The following is a 21,811-nucleotide window of genomic DNA, read 5'->3' as shown; positions in this document are numbered from 1 at the left end:
GAAGTTGTTGAGGCAGCTGGGGAAATGTATATGAACTAATGAAGTGTATAATATTACCATAACATTTAATGTATGTCGTGCTGTGATAATGAGCCTGCCTGAGTTTTCTCCATTTCACATGTCCTCAGGGCAGAAACACGTCAGTGTATATGAATGTGAATAATACACTCCATGCTTGTATCCATGCTTATGTTGTCTTGATGTCAAATCATCACCTATGTCCCTATGAATACTAATTTGTAGACTTGTTTATCTTATTCACTCATTTATATGTTTATTAATAGTCATTTGACCACTTTGTGATCTTACACAGCCACAAAATGTCAGACATTTCAATTTATCCATTCAATTGTGTCAGTTTTATATACTTCTAGGTTAATATTCCCATTTCTCATACAGTATGTATGTGTGATCTATGGGATACTATATATCAATCTGACATGGCCCTGTTACTCTGTTTCAACTCTTACGTTAAATATGTCATTCTGCTCCACTGCTCATTCCAAAAAGCTTGCATTTTTGAAAAATACATCTACTGTTTTACCATCAATCATTTTGTAATTTTGCAGCTTTGTTGTATTTTTCAAATTGTTGTTGTCATTTTTAACACTTTCCATTCTGACTCTATTTCCCCTTCTCTCATCTGCTAGGAGTGAATGCCACATCCAAAGAGGTTACCGGACCGAATGCTATGGTCAAACATTCCCTCCTGCCAGATCGACAAATTGAAAGTCCGCCCAAAAGGCCAAAGTCTGCTGAAGGAAAGACCTCTGCCAATGAGCAGGTAAAGGTTTGTTTTTTTTCACCTTTCCAAAGAAACTACATCCGAAGATTATTGTGTTTGCATCTATTTAGAGTGGATATCCAGCAACTTATATTCAAAATAAAGTGTTACATACAAAAAACTAATAGTTGGTAAGGCAGGTTCTCCTTCACAGCAGTTATTAAATCTAACCTTTGCTGTCACTGTGGGATAAGCTAATGGGAAGACACTTATGAACTGCAAGAAGTAGAAATGCTAAGCTAAGCATTTAGCAATTGCTGTCGCCAGCTTTCTATCAAAGGGTTAAACGCTGCCCACCATTTCCTCTCTGACAGAGCTTTTTAGCATCAAGCAAAGGAGGCCAGTCTTTGTGTTCTTAAGTGGAATACCTGCACTAGCCTTAGGCCTCCCTCCCTGCTTCTTCCCCCCTTTTTGCATCTCTTTAAATTATATGTGTTTTTAAATTAGATTATGAAGTATTAGCTCGTCTGGTTCTGGGCCCTGCAAGGAGGGAGGACTTAGTCATTTCAGAAATGGATTCTATTAAGACAGGTGGTGGGGAGGCAGCTATGTTCAGAGTACTCCCTGTAATGAGGGCAAGGCGTAGCTTGGGAGAGAACACACCTTTGTCATCTGTAATACTGATTAGAAATTCTGGCCAATCGTGTTTTCTGCTAATAAAATTGCATGAGTTGAGGGACTTAAGTGAATTACATGAAACATGGTTGATCTACATTTTCTGTGTTAAGGTGGGCAAGGGGGTTGGATGGGGAGAAGTGAATGTGGTGGGATGAGATGAGTGGGCAATGAAGAACAGGAAAGCCCCGTAAAATTAAATTTTATTTCGTAGATGTGCAGTTATTTTCACCCCTAACAGTGCAGGAGACATAGTTCTTGCATGTCTCCATCCTTGTTTGTTTTTAAAAGATTATGTCTGGCTTCTTTAGTGAGGGGCAGACAGTGCACAGACAGCTATGTTAATGGCTTTGTTGTGTAGGAATGAAACTCACTAAGGAGTACATTAAGGGGGTGATTCCTGATCTTGGATTAATTTAAACATTACACAGGATGTTCTTTTTCTCTACTCCAAATTAGATATTTAATATACCATGTTCTTGTTTTAGGTTCAGCAGTGTCCCTATTGCAACTACAGCAGTAAAGATGCCAACCGTATGCAGCTCCACGTGATGTCCCAGCATTCCATGCAGCCAGTGATTCGCTGCCCACTGTGCCAGGATGTCCTGAGCAACAAAATTCACCTGCAGCTGCATCTCACCCACCTTCACAGCGTGGCTCCTGACTGTGTGGAAAAGCTTATTATGACTGTAAGTAGCAGCCATTTTTTGCAAATTTGCAAGCTATTTTAAAACTGAAAAAAATGGTCACTTAAAGTGTTTTTAGACATCCTCCAATGTTTTTTTTCTTCTCTTTTTTAGTACTTATCTTAAGAAGTGAACATGAAATTTGAAAAAAATATTATTTTTCAGGACTGTCCAGTTCTCCCACTTGGCTTTTTTTTATGGCTTTTTTTTAGTTAAGGACAAGGGCTTATTGCAAAATATCCATAAAATGTTTATTGTACCTTGAGACAAAGCATTGACTGTTGTCCCCTGAGAAGAGCAAAGTATATGTTTAAAATAAGATTTGTTTTAAAGGCAAGAAAAGAGACGTAACACTTCCTCAACATTTACAAAAAATGGTGATAGAATCTACTATGTAAGTATTCACAAATTTATATTATAATGAATAAATTTATTTTGTCTTCATAGGTTGTTGGACCTGACACAGCATCACCAAATAATATAATGCATCCCCAAACTGGACAAGACAAAGCTCTGTCTTTAATGGATTCCTCTACCTCTCTTATTGATGGGTCAGGAAAGTCTCAAGGTGAGCAGAATTTGATTTTGATTTGTTGTCCAAGTCATAATTAAGTTTAACTTCAATATATCAGTATATACATGTATAATTATTAATAGTATTAATCAGAAAACAAAATATGATAAGTATATTATGCAGTGTATTGTCTATTGTATTTCAAATTGCATTTTCTATTTTCAGGAAACATCTCAAAGGATGAGCTGACCAGTCAAGATAAGAATGAATTGGACCTGCAGGGTGAGGAAGTCAAGCCCCCAAAGGAGGCCTCAGAGGCCCCAGGCTGGAAGAGAGCTAGTGGGTTAGGACTTGATAGGAAGTCCCCTGATACACTACAGGACCATCTCAGTGAGCTCCAAAGGCTCCAGCAGCAACAACAGCAGCTCTCAGTATCTGATCGCCATGTCTACAAATATCGTTGTAACCACTGCAGCCTGGCCTTCAAGACAATGCAGAAGCTTCAGATACATTCCCAGTACCATGCCATCAGAGCAGCCACTATGTGCAGCCTTTGCCAGCGCAGCTTCAGGACATTCCTGGCCCTCAGGAAGCATCTGGAAAATGGTCATCCTGAACTTAGTGAAGCTGAGGTGCAGCAACTCATAGGAAATCTGCCACTGAATGGAGATATCACTGAGAGTGAGGCCAGGGCCTTGGAGGAAGCTCAGGCCTTTGAACATGACTTGGACAAAGATGATGAAATGGACCAGGAAGAGAAGCCCAGTCCTACAGGAAGCGACAGTAGCTCTCTGCTTGATGACATGGGAGCAGAACCAAAACGGACCCTACCATTTAGGAAAGGGCCCAACTTTACAATGGAGAAATTTTTGGATCCTTCTCGGCCTTACAAGTGCACAGTATGCAAGGAGTCCTTCACCCAGAAGAACATCCTACTCGTCCACTACAATTCAGTTTCCCACCTGCATAAGTTGAAGAAGGTTCTGCAAGAGGCATCAAGCCCAGTTCCACAAGAGACAAGCAACAGCATTGACAACAAACCATTCAAATGCAATATTTGCAATGTTGCCTACAGCCAAAGCTCAACACTTGAAATCCATATGAGGTCAGTGCTCCACCAGACCAAAGCCAGAACAGCCAAAAGTGAAATGAGCAGCAGTAGCAGTATCACTGGTACTAGTGGTCCAGTGCCTGCAAAAAGCCCAGCCCCAAGCACACAAGGGAACAGCAACTCAGACACTGCTAGAAGTGGAACACCCTCTGCTAACAAAGAAAACACTGTGGAACCCAAAGAAGCTAACAGCAGCAACAACACAAAACAAACCGCAACTACTGACCATGTTTCAGCACAGGCAAGCAGCCACCAGTCAGCGCAGTCCTCAGCCCAATTGCAACTGCAGCTTCAACATGAACTCCAGCAACAGGCAGCCTTCTTTCAGCCTCAGTTCCTCAATCCAGCTTTCTTTCCCCATTTTCCCATGACCCCGGAAGCACTGCTGCAATTTCAACAGCCACAGTTCCTCTTCCCTTTCTACATCCCAGGAGCAGAGTTCAACCTTAGCCCAGAACTTGCGCTGCACTCAGCAGCAGCTTTTGGAATGCCTGGCCTTACTGGATCATTCCTAGAGGACTTGAAGCAGCAGATGCAACAACAACACCAGCTGCAGCAGGCTCAGGCCCAGCAACAGGCTCAGCAGCAGCAACAGCAGCAGCAGCAGGCCTCTCAAATTCAGCAACAGAAAAACCAGCAAATGCAGAACCACAAATCCAAAATGGAGTCCAGCACTGTGTCAGTTTCAGAAATTCAGATGTCAAGAGAGGCAGAGGACCAACTAGAAAAACAAGAAAACAGAGCAAAGATGCAAGGTGAAAATGCAGGTGACACAATAAATGATGGAGGAAAAGACAAAGACCCAAGAAAATCAAAGTTCCCAGAGTCATTGATTCCTCCTCCACGTATTGTGTCAGGAGCAAGGGGTAATGCAGCCAAAGCACTACTAGAGAACTTTGGATTTGAACTGGTCATCCAGTACAATGAAAACAGACAAAAAAACCAAAAGAAAAATAAAGACGGAGTTGAACAAGTGGAAATGAACACTGATAAGCTTGAGTGTGGGATGTGTGGAAAACTCTTCTCCAATATGCTTATTCTCAAAAGCCACCAGGAACATGTGCATAGTCACTTTTTCCCATATGTGGAACTAGAGAAATTTGCCCAGCAGTACAGAGAGGCCTATGACAAACTCTATCCAATAAACCCTGCTTCACCTGAGACTCCACCACCGCCACCACCACCCCCTCCTCCTCCGCCCCCTCCTACTCCAGCCCCAGTGACCACTCCCCAGCCTCCTACGACATCAATGGCCAAGCCCCAAACCCCAGTACCTTCCCCAGTTTCGGTCCCCCATCAGACCTCTCACCAACAATCTCACCAGGCACCACCACAGCAGCCACCACCCCCACCTCCACCACCTACCGCCCCTGCTGCTCCTCCACAAGTGCAGCTCCCTGTTTCTTTGGATTTGCCCCTTTTTCCACCTCTAATGATGCAGTCTGTCCAACACCCAGGCCTGCCCCCTCAACTTGCCCTCCAGCTGCCCAGTATGGACTCTCTTTCCACAGACCTTACACAGCTCTGCCAGCAACAACTGGGCCTTGATCCAAACTTCCTTCGCCAGTCCCAGTTCAAGCGACCACGTACCCGTATCACAGATGACCAGCTCAAGATCCTCCGTGCCAACTTTGACATCAACAATTCACCCAATGAAGAGCAAATTCAAGAGATGTCAGAGAAGTCTGGCCTTCCCCAAAAAGTCATAAAGCACTGGTTCCGTAATACTCTCTTTAAAGAGAGACAGCGGAGTAAAGACTCTCCCTACAATTTTAATATTCCTCCCATTACTACATTGGAAGATATTAGAATGGAGCCCCAGCTCAGTGCACATGAATACTACAGAACTGATGCAACCTTCAACAAGAGGTCTTCCAGGACCAGATTCACTGATTACCAGTTGAGGGTACTTCAGGATTTCTTTGACACTAATGCCTATCCAAAGGATGATGAGATCGAGCAACTTTCCACTGTGCTGAATCTGCCATCCCGGGTCATTGTGGTGTGGTTCCAGAATGCCCGCCAGAAAGCTCGCAAGAGCTATGAAAACCAGGCCGATGCTAAAGATAATGAGAAAAAAGAGCTGACCAATGAGCGATACATCAGAACCAGCAACATGCAGTACCAGTGTAAGAAGTGCAACATTGTGTTTCCACGCATTTTTGACCTTATCACTCACCAAAAAAAGCTGTGCTATAAGGATGAAGATGAGGAAGGTAATGAGGACAACATGTGCGAGGAATACATAGATACTCCCGAGCCAGGTATAGCTAGAACTAGCCAAGTACCCACAGAGCTCCCCAGACAGTCCCATGGGACTGCCAGCAGTTCTGGCTCAAGCTCGCCCGTGATGGCCTCTCCTCGTGCCAGTGTAGGGAAAACCTCCCCAAAGCCAGACATTGCCATTGAAACTGAATCCAAACAAACTGAGACTGCACCCTCACCTGTGATCAAGTCACTACCAGAACCCAGACCAGCAAAGGCTTGCACACCTCAGCCACCCCCTCAGAAAGCTCCCCAGCCACAAATGTCAAGACCCCATTCCCAGCCACAGGCAGCTGCCGTGCCCTCAAGTCCACTGTCCCTGGCCCTTTCCTCACTCACAAACAGCCTCCCTCACCAGATGCTTCAGTACCAGTGTGACCAGTGTAAGATTGCATTCCCCACTGTGGAGCTATGGCAGGAGCATCAGCACATGCATTTTTTGGCTGCCCAAAACCAATTCCTTCACTCTCAGTTCCTTGAAAGACCCATTGATATGCCCTATATGATATTTGACCCAAATAACCCCCTAATGGCTAGCCAGCTGTTATCTGGAGGCCTCTCCCAAATCCCCTCTCAGGGTAGCTCTGGTATGGCCTCTGCTGCAGGCTCTGGGGCAATGAAGAGAAAACTGGATGACAAGGATGAAGGTGCTAACGATAAAGATGGTGGAAACAGTAGTGAAGAACAACACAGAGATAAACGTTTGAGAACCACCATCACCCCAGAACAACTGGAGATTCTCTATGACAAATATCTACTTGACTCTAACCCAACAAGGAAGATGTTGGACCACATTGCACGAGAGGTTGGCTTGAAAAAGAGAGTTGTGCAAGTTTGGTTCCAAAACACTCGTGCAAGAGAGAGAAAGGGACAGTTTAGGGCTATAGGGCCCTCCCAGTCCCACAAGAAGTGTCCCTTTTGCAGAGCACTGTTCAAGGCTAAATCTGCTCTAGATAGCCACATACGATCTAGACACTGGCATGATGCTAAGCAGGCAGGCTTTAGCTTGCCACCAAGCCCACTGATGAATCAAGACAATGAAAGAGGTGAAAGCCCAAATAAGTATAATTTCTTTGACTACCCACAGCTGCCTACAAAGACTGAGCCAAATGAGTATGAGCTGCCTGCTGCATCCTCAACCCCAGTCAAACCATCTGAGGCGCAAATAAAAAACTTCTTAAGCCCTTCATCCTTAAAAGCTGAAAACTGTGATGAACCTGAAGGGCCTAATATAAATTCAGCAGAAGCCTCATCTTGTGACTTCAGTAGAATGGACTTTGATGAGACATCATCTATTAATACAGCCATTAGTGATGCTACAACTGGAGATGAGGGTAATAACAATGAGGTTGAGAGCCTCACAGCTAATGGAGGGGACAAGCTGATGAACAAGAGTGGCATGGCCACAAATTCTGATGGTGGCAGTGACAGGTTCCAGTGCAGCATGGTGAGCCCTGCCCTCAGCTTCAGTGGAAAGGACTGTGACTCTTACTATAGCTCCAGAGATGATGACATGGATGACTTCAACGACAGGAGTGAATCATCAAGCCTAGCTGATCCCAGTTCCCCTAGTCCCTTTGGGTCAGGTAACCCCTTCAAGTCCGGGAAAGGCAACAATGGCGGGGATAGGCCAGGCCACAAACGATTCAGGACCCAAATGAGTAACCTGCAACTTAAAGTTCTCAAAGCCTGTTTTAGTGACTACCGAACTCCTACAATGCAAGAGTGTGAGATGCTGGGCAACGAGATTGGACTCCCCAAGCGTGTTGTCCAGGTGTGGTTCCAGAATGCTCGTGCTAAAGAAAAGAAATTCAAGATCAACATTGGAAAGCCATTCATGATAAGTCAAGGCTCACCAGAGGGGCCAAGGCCTGAGTGTACTTTGTGTGGTGTGAAGTACACTGCCCGGATGTCCGTCCGAGACCACATCTTCTCCAAACAGCACATCGCCAAAGTGCAAGAAACCCTGGGAAACCAGGTAGATAGAGAAAAGGACTACCTAGCACCAACCACTGTCCGTCAACTGATGGCCCAGCAAGAGCTGGACCGCATGAAGAAAGCTGGTGAGGGACTCAGCCTGCCTGGCCAGCAGCAACAGACTGCAGTGGACAACAATAATGCACTTCATGGCCTCAGCCTACCCTCAGGCTACCCAGGGTTATCTGGCCTTCCGCCAGTGCTACTTCCTGGGGTCAATGGGCCATCATCACTTCCTGTTTTCCCACCCAACACACCTGGTGAGTTAGTATGACAACAGTGAAAAAAAAGTTACATAGACTAGAAGCTTTATGAACTGAGCTTTATCATGCACTATTTTATTCTACTATACTACTGTTTATTCTGTATCACAGTGGTGTTGTCAAAAAGTCTTATTTTTTAAAACTATTTTAAAACTTAAAAAGGGTGGGAGTTAGTGCATGCATGATGTCATCATCAGAGTTGAACTGCTAATTGATAATTCAGAGATTTTTTTACAACAAATGTATCTATATCATGGCTTTTGTTTGTGTTGTTTGTTTTTCCCCTTATTGTAGGTTTGGTATATTTATATTATAATATATTGGCAGATTGAAATTATCATAAAGCGCATGTGACAGTTTTGATCCATAACAAAATCTTAACACAATTCAGCCAGTGACAAATTAAGCATCTTTATCTTGTCATACAAACAAATTTCCATAGTGATTTGGAGTTGAATATTTAAATATTGAATATTTCCATATTTATATACCACTGTATTTCAGCTTTAGCGTCTCCCGGTGCTGGCATGCTTGGGTTCCCTACACCAGCCACCCCCTCTCCTGCCATGTCTCTCAGCACTACCCCAACCAAGACTCTTCTGCAGACTCCTCCTCCTCCTCCACCTCCTCTTCCTCCTCCTGTTCCCTCCACACCTTTGGCAGCAGTAAATCATACAGAGCAGCAAGGTAAAGACAGAGAGAGAGACAGCAGCAAGAAACCAGGAGACAAGCCACCTCAGATGAAGGTGAAGGACAGAGAGAACGAGAGCAGCTCACGCCCTGAGACCCCCAGCATAACCAAGAAAAGGGAGAAACCATGTCCAGCTGCAGGGAAACCAGGAAGTGAGACTCAGCTAGACGCCGCACAGCTTCAGGCACTTCAGAATGCTCTTGCTGCAAGTGATCCCAGCTCTTTCTTGGGGGGGCAGTTCCTGCCCTACTTTCTACCTGGATTTCCCAACTGCTTCTCCCCGCAGCTTCCTAGAGGGGTCCAAACAGGGAGCTACTTCCCACCTCTGTGTGGAATGGAGAGCCTGTTTCCATATGGCCCAGCAGCAGTACCACAAGCTGCCATGGCCGCTGGTCTCTCCCCGACCGCTCTCCTGCAGCAGTACCAGCAGTACCAGCAGTCCCTCCAGGATTCACTGCAGAAACAACAGCAGCAGCAGCAGCAGCAGCATCAGCAGCAGCAGCAGCAACAACAGCAGCAGCAGCAGCAGAAGCAACAACAAAAGCAGCAACAGAAGCACCAACAGAAACCAACCCATGTGAAGACACCCCACAGCATACAGAGCACCACCACCAACTCCTTCAAACCAAAAGAAGCTATAGATGCTAAGGATAACACCAACAAAGGCTCTTCAAAAGAAAGCACAAAAGAAGAACCGAAAACAGATACCAAAAGTACCATGGATTTTCCAGACGCTTTTATTGTACCGTCCGTCAAGCATGAGTTTATATGCAGGAAGTGCCAGATGATTTTTGCTGACGAAGATTCTGTGGTGCGTCATCAGAAGTCCTTCTGTTACTTAGGACATCCTTTTACTGACCCGCAAGAGACAGTGCTTCGAAAGGCAGTGAGCAACTACACTTGTGTTGCCTGCAATGTGGTTGTTAACGGGAATGAAGCACTTGGCCAACACCTTCAGTCGAGCTTGCACAAAGAGAAAACAATCAAACAAGCAATGAGAAATGCCAAAGAGCATACTAGATTATTACCTCACTCTGTCTGCTCCCCTACTCCTAACACCACATCTACCTCGCAGTCTGCAGCTTCTTCTAATAACACCTTTCCTCATCTCTCTCACTTGTCCATGAAGTCCTGGCCAAATGTCCTGTTCCAGGCCAACACAGCCCGGAAAGCTGCTTCCTCCTCCCCGTCTGCCTCTCCTCCTCCCCCCCTCTCCTCACCTTCAACGGTTACCTCAACTTCCTGCAGCACCTCAGGGGTTCCAACCTCACTACCCACCGAGAGTTGTTCAGATGAGTCTGACAATGAGCTAAGCCAGAAGCTGGATGACTTAGATAACGCGTTGGAAGTCAAGGCTAAGACGGCCTCTGGCCTAGACGCGAGCTTCAGTAGTATCAGAATGGATATGTTCAGTGTGTAGGAGTGACAAAAGGATCCCTTGCTTAAAGAAAAAAAAAATAAGACTTTTTAAACTGCAGTTCCAAAGTTTCTCTTAACCCAAAAAATTACAGTACCAAATGATTGACTCAGGATTGTTTTTCCCATATTGATATGCTGGCAAGATATTGATTGATTTTTGTTATGGACAGAACTGTTGCAGATGCTTGACTGAGCTTATATTGTATACAAAAACAAGGAGTAGGAAAAAATCCCACAGGCTCCCTTGGGGGGGCTTGTTTCAAGCCAAAAACTCTCACGATAGCAAATTGCACCTCAGCTGGATTGTTTTCCAAATGCTAGCATGTACTGTATGGGATGACGATCCAGAACCCTCAAAGAGAATCTCTCTTAGTTTAGATAGGTGTAATTCAGTAGCTTTAAATTCTCAGGTCAGAACATAACATTTCTCATTTGTTAAAGCAGCAACAAGCCTGGGTACACTTGGCTTATAACCAAAACATGTCAAGCTTTATCGGACGCATTTCCTTGATGTGTATAGAGTACCAAGAGACAATATTACTGTTACAGTGGACGATGTGCATATCCTTTTAGTTTTGCCCTACAAAGACAGTATGGTTTTGCCACTGAGGGAATTTAGAATGGTGAAGTAAATGTGTATGATGCCCCTGTGTTTGCCAGTTTGTATTACAACAAGCTGTATCTATTTCCCACCCCCTTTTTTCTTGTAGTATATACTAATCTGTGCCAACTCTTACCTTCTCACTTTTACCTCTGCTCACACCCTTTTCTGAAGAGGTAATAACTCTAGTTTTGATAGACTCTCTCGGATTATGTGAATATAACATTTTTCATTTGTGAATTGCTGTACTGTTACGGTACCTGCTTGTGTCTGGACTATAGTGCACTTATTTTGTTTTATTATTTGTCTTTTTATTATTTGAGTAGGCCATTTGTTAATTTAATAGAATTTTTCTGTTTGTACGTATGTCTGTGTTTTAATTATTATTTGTGTCTATTGCAGCAGCATATTGGTCCATATTTGTTACAGGATTGATGCCTAACAATCTAGAGACCTATTTAACAATTGGTGCATCCATGAAAGCAGTACTGTATACTTGAAACTGTTAAGGTACAAGTTGGTCACAATGTAAAAAAAGGTATGATCATTTGCTATACGTTTGCAAATATGCTGCTTTAAAAGGGGGACAACAGCATTTTTGTTGTATATTAAAAACATTTTCATGTACTTGTAGGACTTAAAACAGTGTTACACCTATACGCAGCCATTTAGTGTATAGGTTGACGTCCTCCCATCAATTCTCTGGGCACTTCTGATGATCTACAGTTAAAGTCAACATTTTAATTTTTCCACATTTAGTGATTTCAACATTGCAAAGTATTACCTTACAAAGTTTTGCTGCTACTGTGTAATGTTATTTTGCTTGCCATAAATTCTCTCAACTTTCTACCAGACAAAATACTGATCCATTAATTGCTTTGCTTTGCTATTTTTTATTTTATATTATTTTGTTATTTTGCTGTGGAACTAAGAATGTGAAAGCTGTCAAAGGGTGTTCAATTTTTTACGAATCACTTTCTAGTTTGGTAATTGAAACCAATGTGATTCATTCCAAAGTAACAGAAGGCTATTTGTATGAAAGAAAAAGGCTTGTGAACAAAGAAAGCTAAGCTGTTGTACATATTCGTAGTTGGCTGTGCATGGTACAAATTTATTAATATGAAGAAATGCAAAAATGTATTGCTTTTGGTATTTCCTATTCTGAGATGAGCAAGTAGCATGTAATGCAACTGTTTGACAGGTTAAATCAAATCATGCTTAGTTATTGTTTCAAACAATGAAATCAAGTAACATTTCCTCTTCTGTTTTATTATTGTAAAGGTGTTTTTTTTTTCCAAAGTTTTAAAGCAAAATGTCAGTTTTTCATTTTCTGCGTGAGCTTTTTAATTGTCATTATTTGGATTTTTAGTATTTTAACATTTACTTTAATCCTGAAGACACTTTTCGATTGTGTTTCATAAGAGACATCCTGGCCTCCCAAGGTGCAATTCTGCCATTGTACAAACATGAGCGACTGTCCTGATTCCAAAGGCTTTCACAACTCTGGCTTTTTGCCTTTCCCCACTCTGTGGCTCAGCATTATAAGACTGAACTGTCAGCTAGCATCATGTGCTAAGATGCTAGCATCAGACAGGACGCTTTCCACACCAAGGACTGGTAAAAGCTAACAAACCAACAAAAAGGATGGTCCAACAATATAACTGTACATAGATATTGCAACTGCACAGCAGCCAAAAAGAAAAAAAAAAGAACTTTTTAAAAAAAATGGATGGATTGTGTCATGTTTATGGGGACAGCCTTCAAAAGGCTGAAATTGGAATTGTTCTTCTGGATGTCAAAGGGATTTTCATGGCGCAATCATATCCTACACAATATGTACTCTTCAACATCTGGGTTACATAGGAAATGCACCCTGAGGTTTTAATAAGAAGAAGCCCCTATGGCTAAAACTTTAAATAAACTAAACCAAAAATGTTATTGATGTTTTATATATAGAGAGTAGTCGCATTAGTTTTTGTTACTGTACTGTTTGAGGTCTCAACTGTACCGTATCACGGTAATAACATGGTTTTGAAACCTTTTTTTTATTTTGTCACAGACCTGTTGTCATAGTTGAAATGACGTTTATTGTAGATGGTATTTGAACAACTTCTGGAAATAGTTCATCAAGTATGTTTGTTGCTCATTGTTGTGATACATTAAAAACTGTATCTGCAAACCAGTTTGGTCTCATCAAATATTCTTTATTTCATTTTCACTGGAACATGTTCTTATCATCTTTCATTAGCTTGTCTTTCACATATCTGATTGATTCGCAATTGATTAACAATTTAACAGCAATTTAGAATATACAGGTGTAACAACACTGTTAATTTTTTTGTAATTATAGTATTTTTTTTAAAATGTAGTTTCATTCGTATTATTAACTGTTACTTTTACTCTAAATATTGAAATTAAAAAAATAATTTTAAATCTGAAAATATAATGTGACATCTCAAATGTAAAAATAAAAAAATCCAAAGAATACTCATACTCAGTCATGGTCCTGAATGTAAACATAAGGGCATCTTTCAGGTTTTTAACAGTAAACTTTCAATTTAATGTAAAAAAAAAAAAAAGACAAAAAAAATGTAAGACATTCTACATTTTTTTTAAATACAGATATTTATTGTATGTTATCTGTATTTTTAAAGAAATTATCTGTAAAATTACTTACAGTTGATGTTATTTGGTGCTTGGTAACATCTGATGGTTAACTGTTTTTTTATGATTCTTTATTTTACAGTGCATATCTTTTCCTTAAATTTTCAAGTTGTGTTTGTCATACTTTAAACAAAAAAATCTTGTGTCAACTTTTTTCATTCATTATCCTTATCCTCACTCGGGTCCCGGGGGGCTGGAGCCAATCCCAGCTGACATTGGGCGAGAGGCGGGGTACACCCTGGACAGGTCGCCAGAGTATCGCAGGGCTGACATATAGAGACAATCACGCTCTCATTCACACCTACGGGCAATTTATATATATATCACCAATTAAACCTAAGTGCATGTTTTTGGACTGTGGGAGAAAGCCGGAGTACCCGGTGAGAACCCACACTGACACACGGAGAACATGCAAACTCCACACAGAAGGAGGCGAGCCGGCGAGAGTGCTAACCACTACACCACCGTGTAGTTGTGTCAACTTCTGATAATTGTCATTCCAGTCACAGACAGACCAAAATTCCAAATCATATAATGGGTATTTCCTGTCATTATGCTATTTGTGGTAATCTGACTCTGAGCAGATGCAGAGGATTATGTTTGGAAGTGTCTGCTAATCTGGATCTGATCAGGTGCAGCTCTAGACCCCTCCCATTAAAAGGCACATATGTCCACAATAATAAATCATAGATAGATAGATAGATAGATAGATAGATAGATAGATAGATAGATAGATAGATAGATAGATAGATAGATAGATAGAGGATTGCATTTTTTCTGCTGCTGACTATATACTGCTTTTAAAATTCTATTAAAAAGCAAAATGCATGTCAGTGTGATACAGGCGGGTGACTTTTTAGATCTGAGGTCAACAGATGCTGTCACATTAAAAATTGCACCTCAGGAAAACCTCAACACAATACATCACACCCTGCCAGCGAGACGTGTCCGCCACCAGTGTCAGGGTCACGGAGAAAGCCGACATTCACAAGTCGTTAAATCCACCTAATGAAATTTCACAAGGGCAGCAAAAATGAAGGGGAAGATGAGGATCTTTTCACTCTGGCGGAATCGGTTGTGGCCTTTTATTGTTTCGCTTAACACACTTCAGTGTGCAGTGAAACGGCCGCGACATGTAAAAGCCTCAAAAACAGCTTTTTTTCTCCCTCCTTCTGACTTCACCCCTCGCCCTTGACGAATGTGCTCGGCTCACAGGGTGCAACTGTTCTGCTGAATGGCCCTTTCCTGTTGCTCACCCTTAAAGCGAAGGCGTTTGCTGAGGTAGAGCCCCCCTCAAACCCCCCTCCGCCATATTATGGGATTGAATTGCATTTGACCTTTGTGGAGAACAATGGCTGAAGGCCTTTCATTTTTCTGGCCTTCTCAGCGCCTAGAAGAAGGACCTCTCTACTCTGTGTTTTCACTGTGGTCTGCCAGTAATTCACAAGCAGGATGACAGGGTGATCTATGCGCGGTAAATACGTGTGCGTCTGTGTACACGAGGGTGTACACAAGTGTATTGTTTGCCAACTCTGACTCACATATACTGAAATTGCTGTTTATAGGTCAAACTAAATATAAAGTCTTAAAAAAAGAAACATTTTGATGTGACTGTATTTTGGGGGCCACCCAATTTTGCTCCCTAACTGCACTGTCCTAGAATAAAAAGGCCTTGTGAAGAGAGTAGTAGTTCAGACACAGCTTTGCTAAAGAGGCCGCAGCAGTGAGCGGTCTTGCCCTGAATACACGATAAAAGGTTTACTGTAAATTCTAAATGGCGTTTTCTGCAACCCATACATCACTCATGACCATTAGGTTCCACCCTCACTGCACAGTGCACCCTTCTAGCCACAGCTTTCCAGATGATACAGTACAGAGGCTGCAGTTCAGGCAGATCTGCCTTTGAATAGCCTGCAGCCAATGGATTTTCTCTGGATAATACAATGTTTGGGACAGAGAGGCAGGGATTAGTCCAGACGGATACATCCACCACCCCCCACATGCCCAATCTAATTAGACTGGAATCAGTTTAAGATGAAAGCAAGCCCTAGCATCACCGCACTAAATACTGGAATTAGTATTCCCCGCATGGGAATTTAATGACGGAGACTGAAAATCCAATCACATTCACTCCCAGTTTAGCCCCTCATGCATTGGGCCTGGACAATGATGAAACGAAAGAACAACAACAATGATTTGTCTGTCAATAGATATTGACCAACATCACATCTGAGGCCACTTGCGTATTGGCGTTACTATGTTGTCATCATTTAACGAGGATAAACAGCTTATAATCAGATATTTAGACAGTCTGTTTCTGATGTAAACCTTTGTCACATCCTGACTCTTCGAGGGGCTGTAACAGTAATGAATCATAACAGGAAGACAGACAGAGCACAGTTTAGGAAAAACACACCCAAAGTCTTGTGTTTCTGTTTATGTTAATGTATCCGTTCATCTATGGAATTCAAATCAATTGTGCATGTTCAAATACACACAGGTTAAATGCCTTTATTTTGTGTGTTGGCCCCAACAGAAAAACAGTTAACCTGTTTTGTGGGAAAAGAAGGACTATTCTTGTCCTCGCTCATTTGTTCTTTTTACTTCGAAGGCTGCATTTGCACATTAAATCCTTCAACTGGGATTGGTGAAGTTAGTTATTAATCAGCTCCTTACATCAAAGCTCTGATTGCTGCATAGGAATTGAAACTGTCAAATTATTGCTATCAGGCAGACAGCATCAGATCCTTTTTAGTTTCTATTATCTTACAGACTTTGAGCCCATATTGACTGATAAAACAGAGCACATTTTGCAGCACATATTCATATGAAACATTCTCACAGTCTCTTGACTTTATCTTGCCCTTATTATTATTATTTCCCTACCTAAATATATGCCGTCAAGGGAACTCTATTTTAAAACCGTTAAAATGCAAGCCATATTTCAGCTTCAGGTTGGTGATTAACGGCACAGACCGGAAATAACTCCAGCACCTGTGTTCCATCCACCACACAATATCTCCTACACCTGCGATTCATCCACCAAAGCATTACACCTGAGAAATCAGGAAACCATTGTCCCCCGTGCACAAATACTCTACGTGAAATCTTATTATTTATTGCTGGCTGTATTTGGGGTTTATGCACCAAAGCAGAACCTGTTGTTTTTCTGCTAACAGGTGTAATGCAACTTTTCAACTCATCCAACAACTAATTCTGCAAAACTTTGCTACTTTTTTACCCTCAGGAGGAAATTCATTGTGCTTTTTTAGTAAATGAGGAGATAAATATTGTTTGCGTAGTTGGCAGCGCTGCATCAGTGGGGAAAAGGACACAGCGAAAGGCAACAAAAGGAACTATTCTTGTAGCGATGCATCCTTTAAGATGGGAAATAAACATTAACAGCATTTTCTGTGGATTTACCCGGGCGTCAACAAAGGCCACACACAAACTAACATATGAAAAAGGCAATCTAATCTTTTTTCTATATATCTTTCTTTTGGTATGCTTTTAGTGTTTGCTGCTGCAATACCTAATTTCTGAGGTACAAAAGGAAAGAAGGAAGGTGAGGAGAATGGAGGAGAATTGGGGGGGGGGGGGGGGGGGGGGGGGGGGAGCAGGAGTACACCTGCCTTATCATTGCATTGTGGATGAAGGATACAATCACTGCTGGCATTTTTACAAGACACACAGCCAACTAACACGTATTTTAAAGTGAAAGAGAAGGAGGAGGAGGTGTGAGGGAGGAAGAGAAGCAGGCCCGAGAGGAAAGGAAAAAGAGACGCAGACAGACAGGCCAACAGGCTGACAGAGTATGAATGTCAGGGACAGAGAGAAAGAAAAAAAGCAAGAAAGCAAAAAAGAAAGAAAGTAAGAAAGTAGGTGATATAGACAGCAAAATGAGCAAGTGATAGAAGTGAGAGTGCGAGCAGGAGAGAAAGAAAAGGAGGGGCGACCTGAGAGAAATCAAACATGGGCTCTGTGCAACAGAGGTACGTCGGCAAACGAGCATGTTATGGCAGCCCGCTGGGACTTCCCCAGCAGATCGTTTGTGCTGTTTCCCAATCTGTTCTGAGGAGCGGCACAGCCCCACATGGGGACGTGTGAAGGCGTCAAGATGGGATTGCTTAAGACAGATGAAACAAGGTGTTTTTTGATGCCATCTCGAGCGGACAAAAGCCTGATTTCCTGTTTTGCCTGTGACACAAAGGGTGCTGTGTAGTTTGCAGAACAGTTCAAGGCTTTTTGTTGTCAGGGCTGTAAATAACTAAACACACGAGAGGTGAAGTTACGGAGGTTCTGGATCCACATGCCAAAAACTGAAAAATACACTCTCGCTTTTTTTATTTTTTGGCATTTATAATATCTTAACACCTGTAACAAATATTACAGTTTTCTCATCAGTTTCTCGCTTTTTTTTCCCTTCAGTGTGAAAGCAACGTGTAAAGTGAATATCCTGGCATACGCTCATTTAATTCTGGACAGCCATGGCTTTCTTTACATTCACTGGACCCCTGAAACAATACCATAGTAACAGAGATCAAAGTGTCAGGCTTTGTAATATTGCTTTACATTTTAAAGGGCGCTGAGCAGCCAGGCTAAGGTTTTTACAAGGCACGCTGAGTCGTTGGGGAAATAAGGGAGCAATGGAGGAGGGAATGAAGGAATTTTAGGGGGTGATGGGATATGTCTCACTCTTTGTTCACGTACACACACATACACTCCCAAACTGAAATCATACCATGTGCAGCGGAAGAGCAGGCGGTGAGGAAATAGAAGCTAAATATAAAGTGACACGCTGCATTCCCTAGGTCATTCACAGGCCCTGCACCAAATCACAATGCTCCACAGCTCGTCGTTTATCACACACACAAGCCCAGAGTCTCACAAAGAAAATTATAAAGCAGCCAAATACGCATGCCTTGTAATTTATAGAATCACTGATGAAGGGATGAAGAGATGCATTGACATCAAATTGGCTCAGATGCTGGGTATTCTTACGGCCCTCTTTGTGTATCAACTCAGCATCCTGGCAGGGACATTTGTAACAAAAAGCTTTTTTAATGTTTAAATGAAAATTTTAATGAGGCCCTGTATTGCTTTTCCTTTTGAGTCTTTAAGAGCCCTCTAAATCATTAAAACTTGCTCCGTCTTTGATTTCAAGGTCATTTGAAGAAATAAGGCAGCCTTAAGTGGCCCTCGGACCAAAAGTGGCCTATATGCCAAAGACCGCAAATGAATGTAGCCTAATGCTTTTTAATTTGCATTCATCTTTAAAAACACAGAAGAGCCATCTCTAAGTTATAATAGGCTGAGATGGCAGTTGGAGGCCCTCTAGTCATTAGTAGCAATGCAGCTCCTCTAAAATGAAGGCCTTTCTCATCTTGTTTTAACTTAAGCCCATTACTGCAAAGATACATTAGCGTGCTGTCCATTCCCTGTTTGTCTGCATACAATATTTCCGTCTGGCTGTGCCTATATAGGCACACATATATGCATGGATTCACCTCCTTTTTTTTTGAGCATGAACACATGCAACACCACTATTCAGCAAACACATGCATGAAAACAAAAGATGCCAGAAACGGGGGACCTTAGGAGGAGACGACATGCATTGTTTGTTTAATCACGTGTTATGAGATGACTCTGTAATTATGTTGTCATCTGCCCGCTTCAACACGGCAAAACTGGGCCGCCACGGCATGCCTTACTCCTCGCTCATAATTCCACACTTCAAGCTTTAACGGTCAAAAGCGAGAGTTTTTTTTTCTTTCTTTTTTTCAGTCTTTCATCTTTATTCCTTTTTTTTATTACAAATACCACTGTGTAGAGACAGAAACTGTGTCTTTTTTCTTTTTTGGAACAGTCACATAAAGCCTGTTTGACAGGCACTATGTGTCAGCTCCTAGTGCATATGAGTGTAGGGCAAAAGATGGACGTTTTTTACATACTGTATTGAACTGATGAGACAGCAAATAGCAGTATGTCCTATTAAACACAGCAAGATGGGTCTTTCTTATTTTCTCTTATTCCCCCCTTCCTTCCCTTTCAATTTTGCTTCATGTTTCCTTCTCTTCTCTGTTCAATTTCCTCACCATTCTTTTGCCTCTTCCTTTATCTCCCTCTATTCTGTGTATGTGTGTGTGTTCTCTCTTTTCCCCCCTTTTCCGGATAGGTGGTGTGTGTCTGTGAAAAAACTGAACATCTCCAGTGAAATTGGTTTTCTGTGGAGAAACTGATGGATCACTCTGTGTTCTTGACAGGAGTAGGGGATTGTTTATGCCATACGGACAAATACATGTATACACACTTATACACACACACATGTGCAGGGGTGAGAGGACAAGGGGGGTTGTTTATGCTGAAGCAGAATTAATTTTTATGAGCCGTAGATTGCTGTTTATGGGAAAATACACTTTTAAGCTGCAAGAGATGTAATCTAGATTGTAGCATTCCCAACAATGAATTATGGTTTTGGAGGCAACAGCTGCAGCAGCCTTCCTCTCACCCTCCATTTCCTCAGCACACACACACACACACACACACACACACACACACACACACACACACAAACACACAGATTAGTAGCAAAATGTTACTGCTTTTAAAAACAAATGACTTCGCCTGGCAAATCAGGCACATCCACAAACACACATCCACACACACACAGAGAGAGAGAGAGAGAGAGAGAGAGAGAGAGAGAGAGAGAGAGAGAGAGAGAGAGATCATGAACATCAACCTGTAAACTAGTTAAACAAAGGAATTATTCCCATTTGCAGCCTGAACAGTGTTATTATCATCTTTTCCTTAACACCAGCAACCTCTATTAGAAGAGGTGAGAAATTATTCCATTACCAACAAATCCTCCTTTTCTTCTTCTTCTTCTACATACTGTACACACACATGTAGTACCACACACACTCTGTGCATGATAGAGGAGAAGTTTGCTTACATTATTATTAAGGTAGCATTAACTAACAGTCGCACACAAAAAGTCTAAATTTCACACCACAGTGCATCAGATGCATGGATCACACGTGCTGCAAAGACTAATTTGTTGATTAGTTGTCAAATATTAAATTCATCGCCTAATTACTATTTTTGATAATTGACTAATTGATTCTAGAAAATAAAAAGATCTGATTCCAGCTTCATAAATGTGAATATTTTCTGATTTCTTTACTCCTTTGTGAAGGGAAACTGACTTTATTTAATTGTGGACAAAATAAGACATTTTGAAAATAGTAATAATCATTTTTTCACAAATTTCTGACATTTTTTAGAATCTAATCAAGAACTAAAACTAATCAAGAAAATAATCAGCAGATTAATCAACAGTCAAATAATCCTTAGTTGCAGCGGAAACCCACACGAGCTGTGAAACATCCTCTACATTCATTTAAAGCATTTAAAGGACAAGACTTGCTAGAAAATAAAAGAGGCCTCAATTTAACTATTATTTTCAATTCTCTTCACGACTTTTGAGTTCTCAAAATGTTTGTTCGCCCTCCACAGAGACACAGATACACACATCAAATGCAGCAAATTAATGATTTTCTTATAAATGTCCCATGAATGTCTTTAATAATGATAAACATAGAAGTAATAAACATTTTAAAAGTAATTACAAAAAAATCTTAAAGGCAGCAGAAACTGTCTACTTTGGGTACATTTGAAATTTAAAATTACAATGTTGATTGTTTTGAAGTTTATTCTTGTGGATCCTAGCCACTGTTAAGAATAACAGTTTACAAGCATGTAGCTAATAAACGGATGCATTAGTTTTAAATGTATTCATGCAGGCCTGTAAAATTGTCCCCTGTCCCATTCATGACCAAATAAGCCCCTACTATCCAGTCTCCAGTGTATAACATCCTTGATTTCACCTGGAGTATCATGACTAAATAAGGTTTAAAAAAAAAAAAAAAAAAAGACTCCAATGACAAACATTAGTAATGCTAAATACATAACTTCTTGTGCAGTCAACTTGTATTAATATGTGTTGGATATAAAGCTTTTTATTCAGAGATTAAATTCATTCCCTGTATCTTTTTCCCCCAGTTTTTATCAGCACTCATGCAATAACTCGAGCGGAGATGGAGCAAATGTATTCCACCCATATGTATGAATGAATGAATGAATATGATTACCAAGTCTTGGACCCTCTCAAGGACAAAGTGCTGTGTTCTTCCTGCGTGTGCTGTTGACGGCCTTGTGTGTG

The 21,811-nt window shown here is 41.6% G+C and overlaps 1 protein-coding gene across 4 annotated transcripts in view; it reads left to right on the top strand.

Moving 5' to 3' along the window:
* Positions 1 to 13,108, top strand: part of zfhx4 (zinc finger homeobox 4) — an 84,121-nt gene extending 71,013 nt beyond the window's left edge. For 3 of the 4 annotated variants that reach the window (XM_059327370.1, XM_059327369.1, XM_059327371.1), the window contains exons 8-12: positions 651 to 790; positions 1,888 to 2,088; positions 2,533 to 2,653; positions 2,825 to 8,212; positions 8,720 to 13,108. In XM_059327370.1, coding sequence (XP_059183353.1) covers positions 651 to 790; positions 1,888 to 2,088; positions 2,533 to 2,653; positions 2,825 to 8,212; positions 8,720 to 10,326 — 7,457 coding nt within the window. In that variant the 3' untranslated portion in view covers positions 10,327 to 13,108. The remainder of the gene's footprint in view (positions 1 to 650; positions 791 to 1,887; positions 2,089 to 2,532; positions 2,654 to 2,824; positions 8,213 to 8,719) is intronic. The other variant, XM_059327372.1, reaches the window with a different exon arrangement.
* The last annotated feature ends 8,703 nt before the right edge of the window (positions 13,109 to 21,811 follow it).

Source organism: Centropristis striata, chromosome 23 (assembly GCF_030273125.1).
Source record: "Centropristis striata isolate RG_2023a ecotype Rhode Island chromosome 23, C.striata_1.0, whole genome shotgun sequence".
Classification (NCBI taxonomy): Eukaryota; Metazoa; Chordata; class Actinopteri; order Perciformes; family Serranidae; genus Centropristis; species Centropristis striata.
Note: the sequence above shows the minus strand (reverse complement) of the source record. Positions and strands in the feature narration are given on the sequence as shown.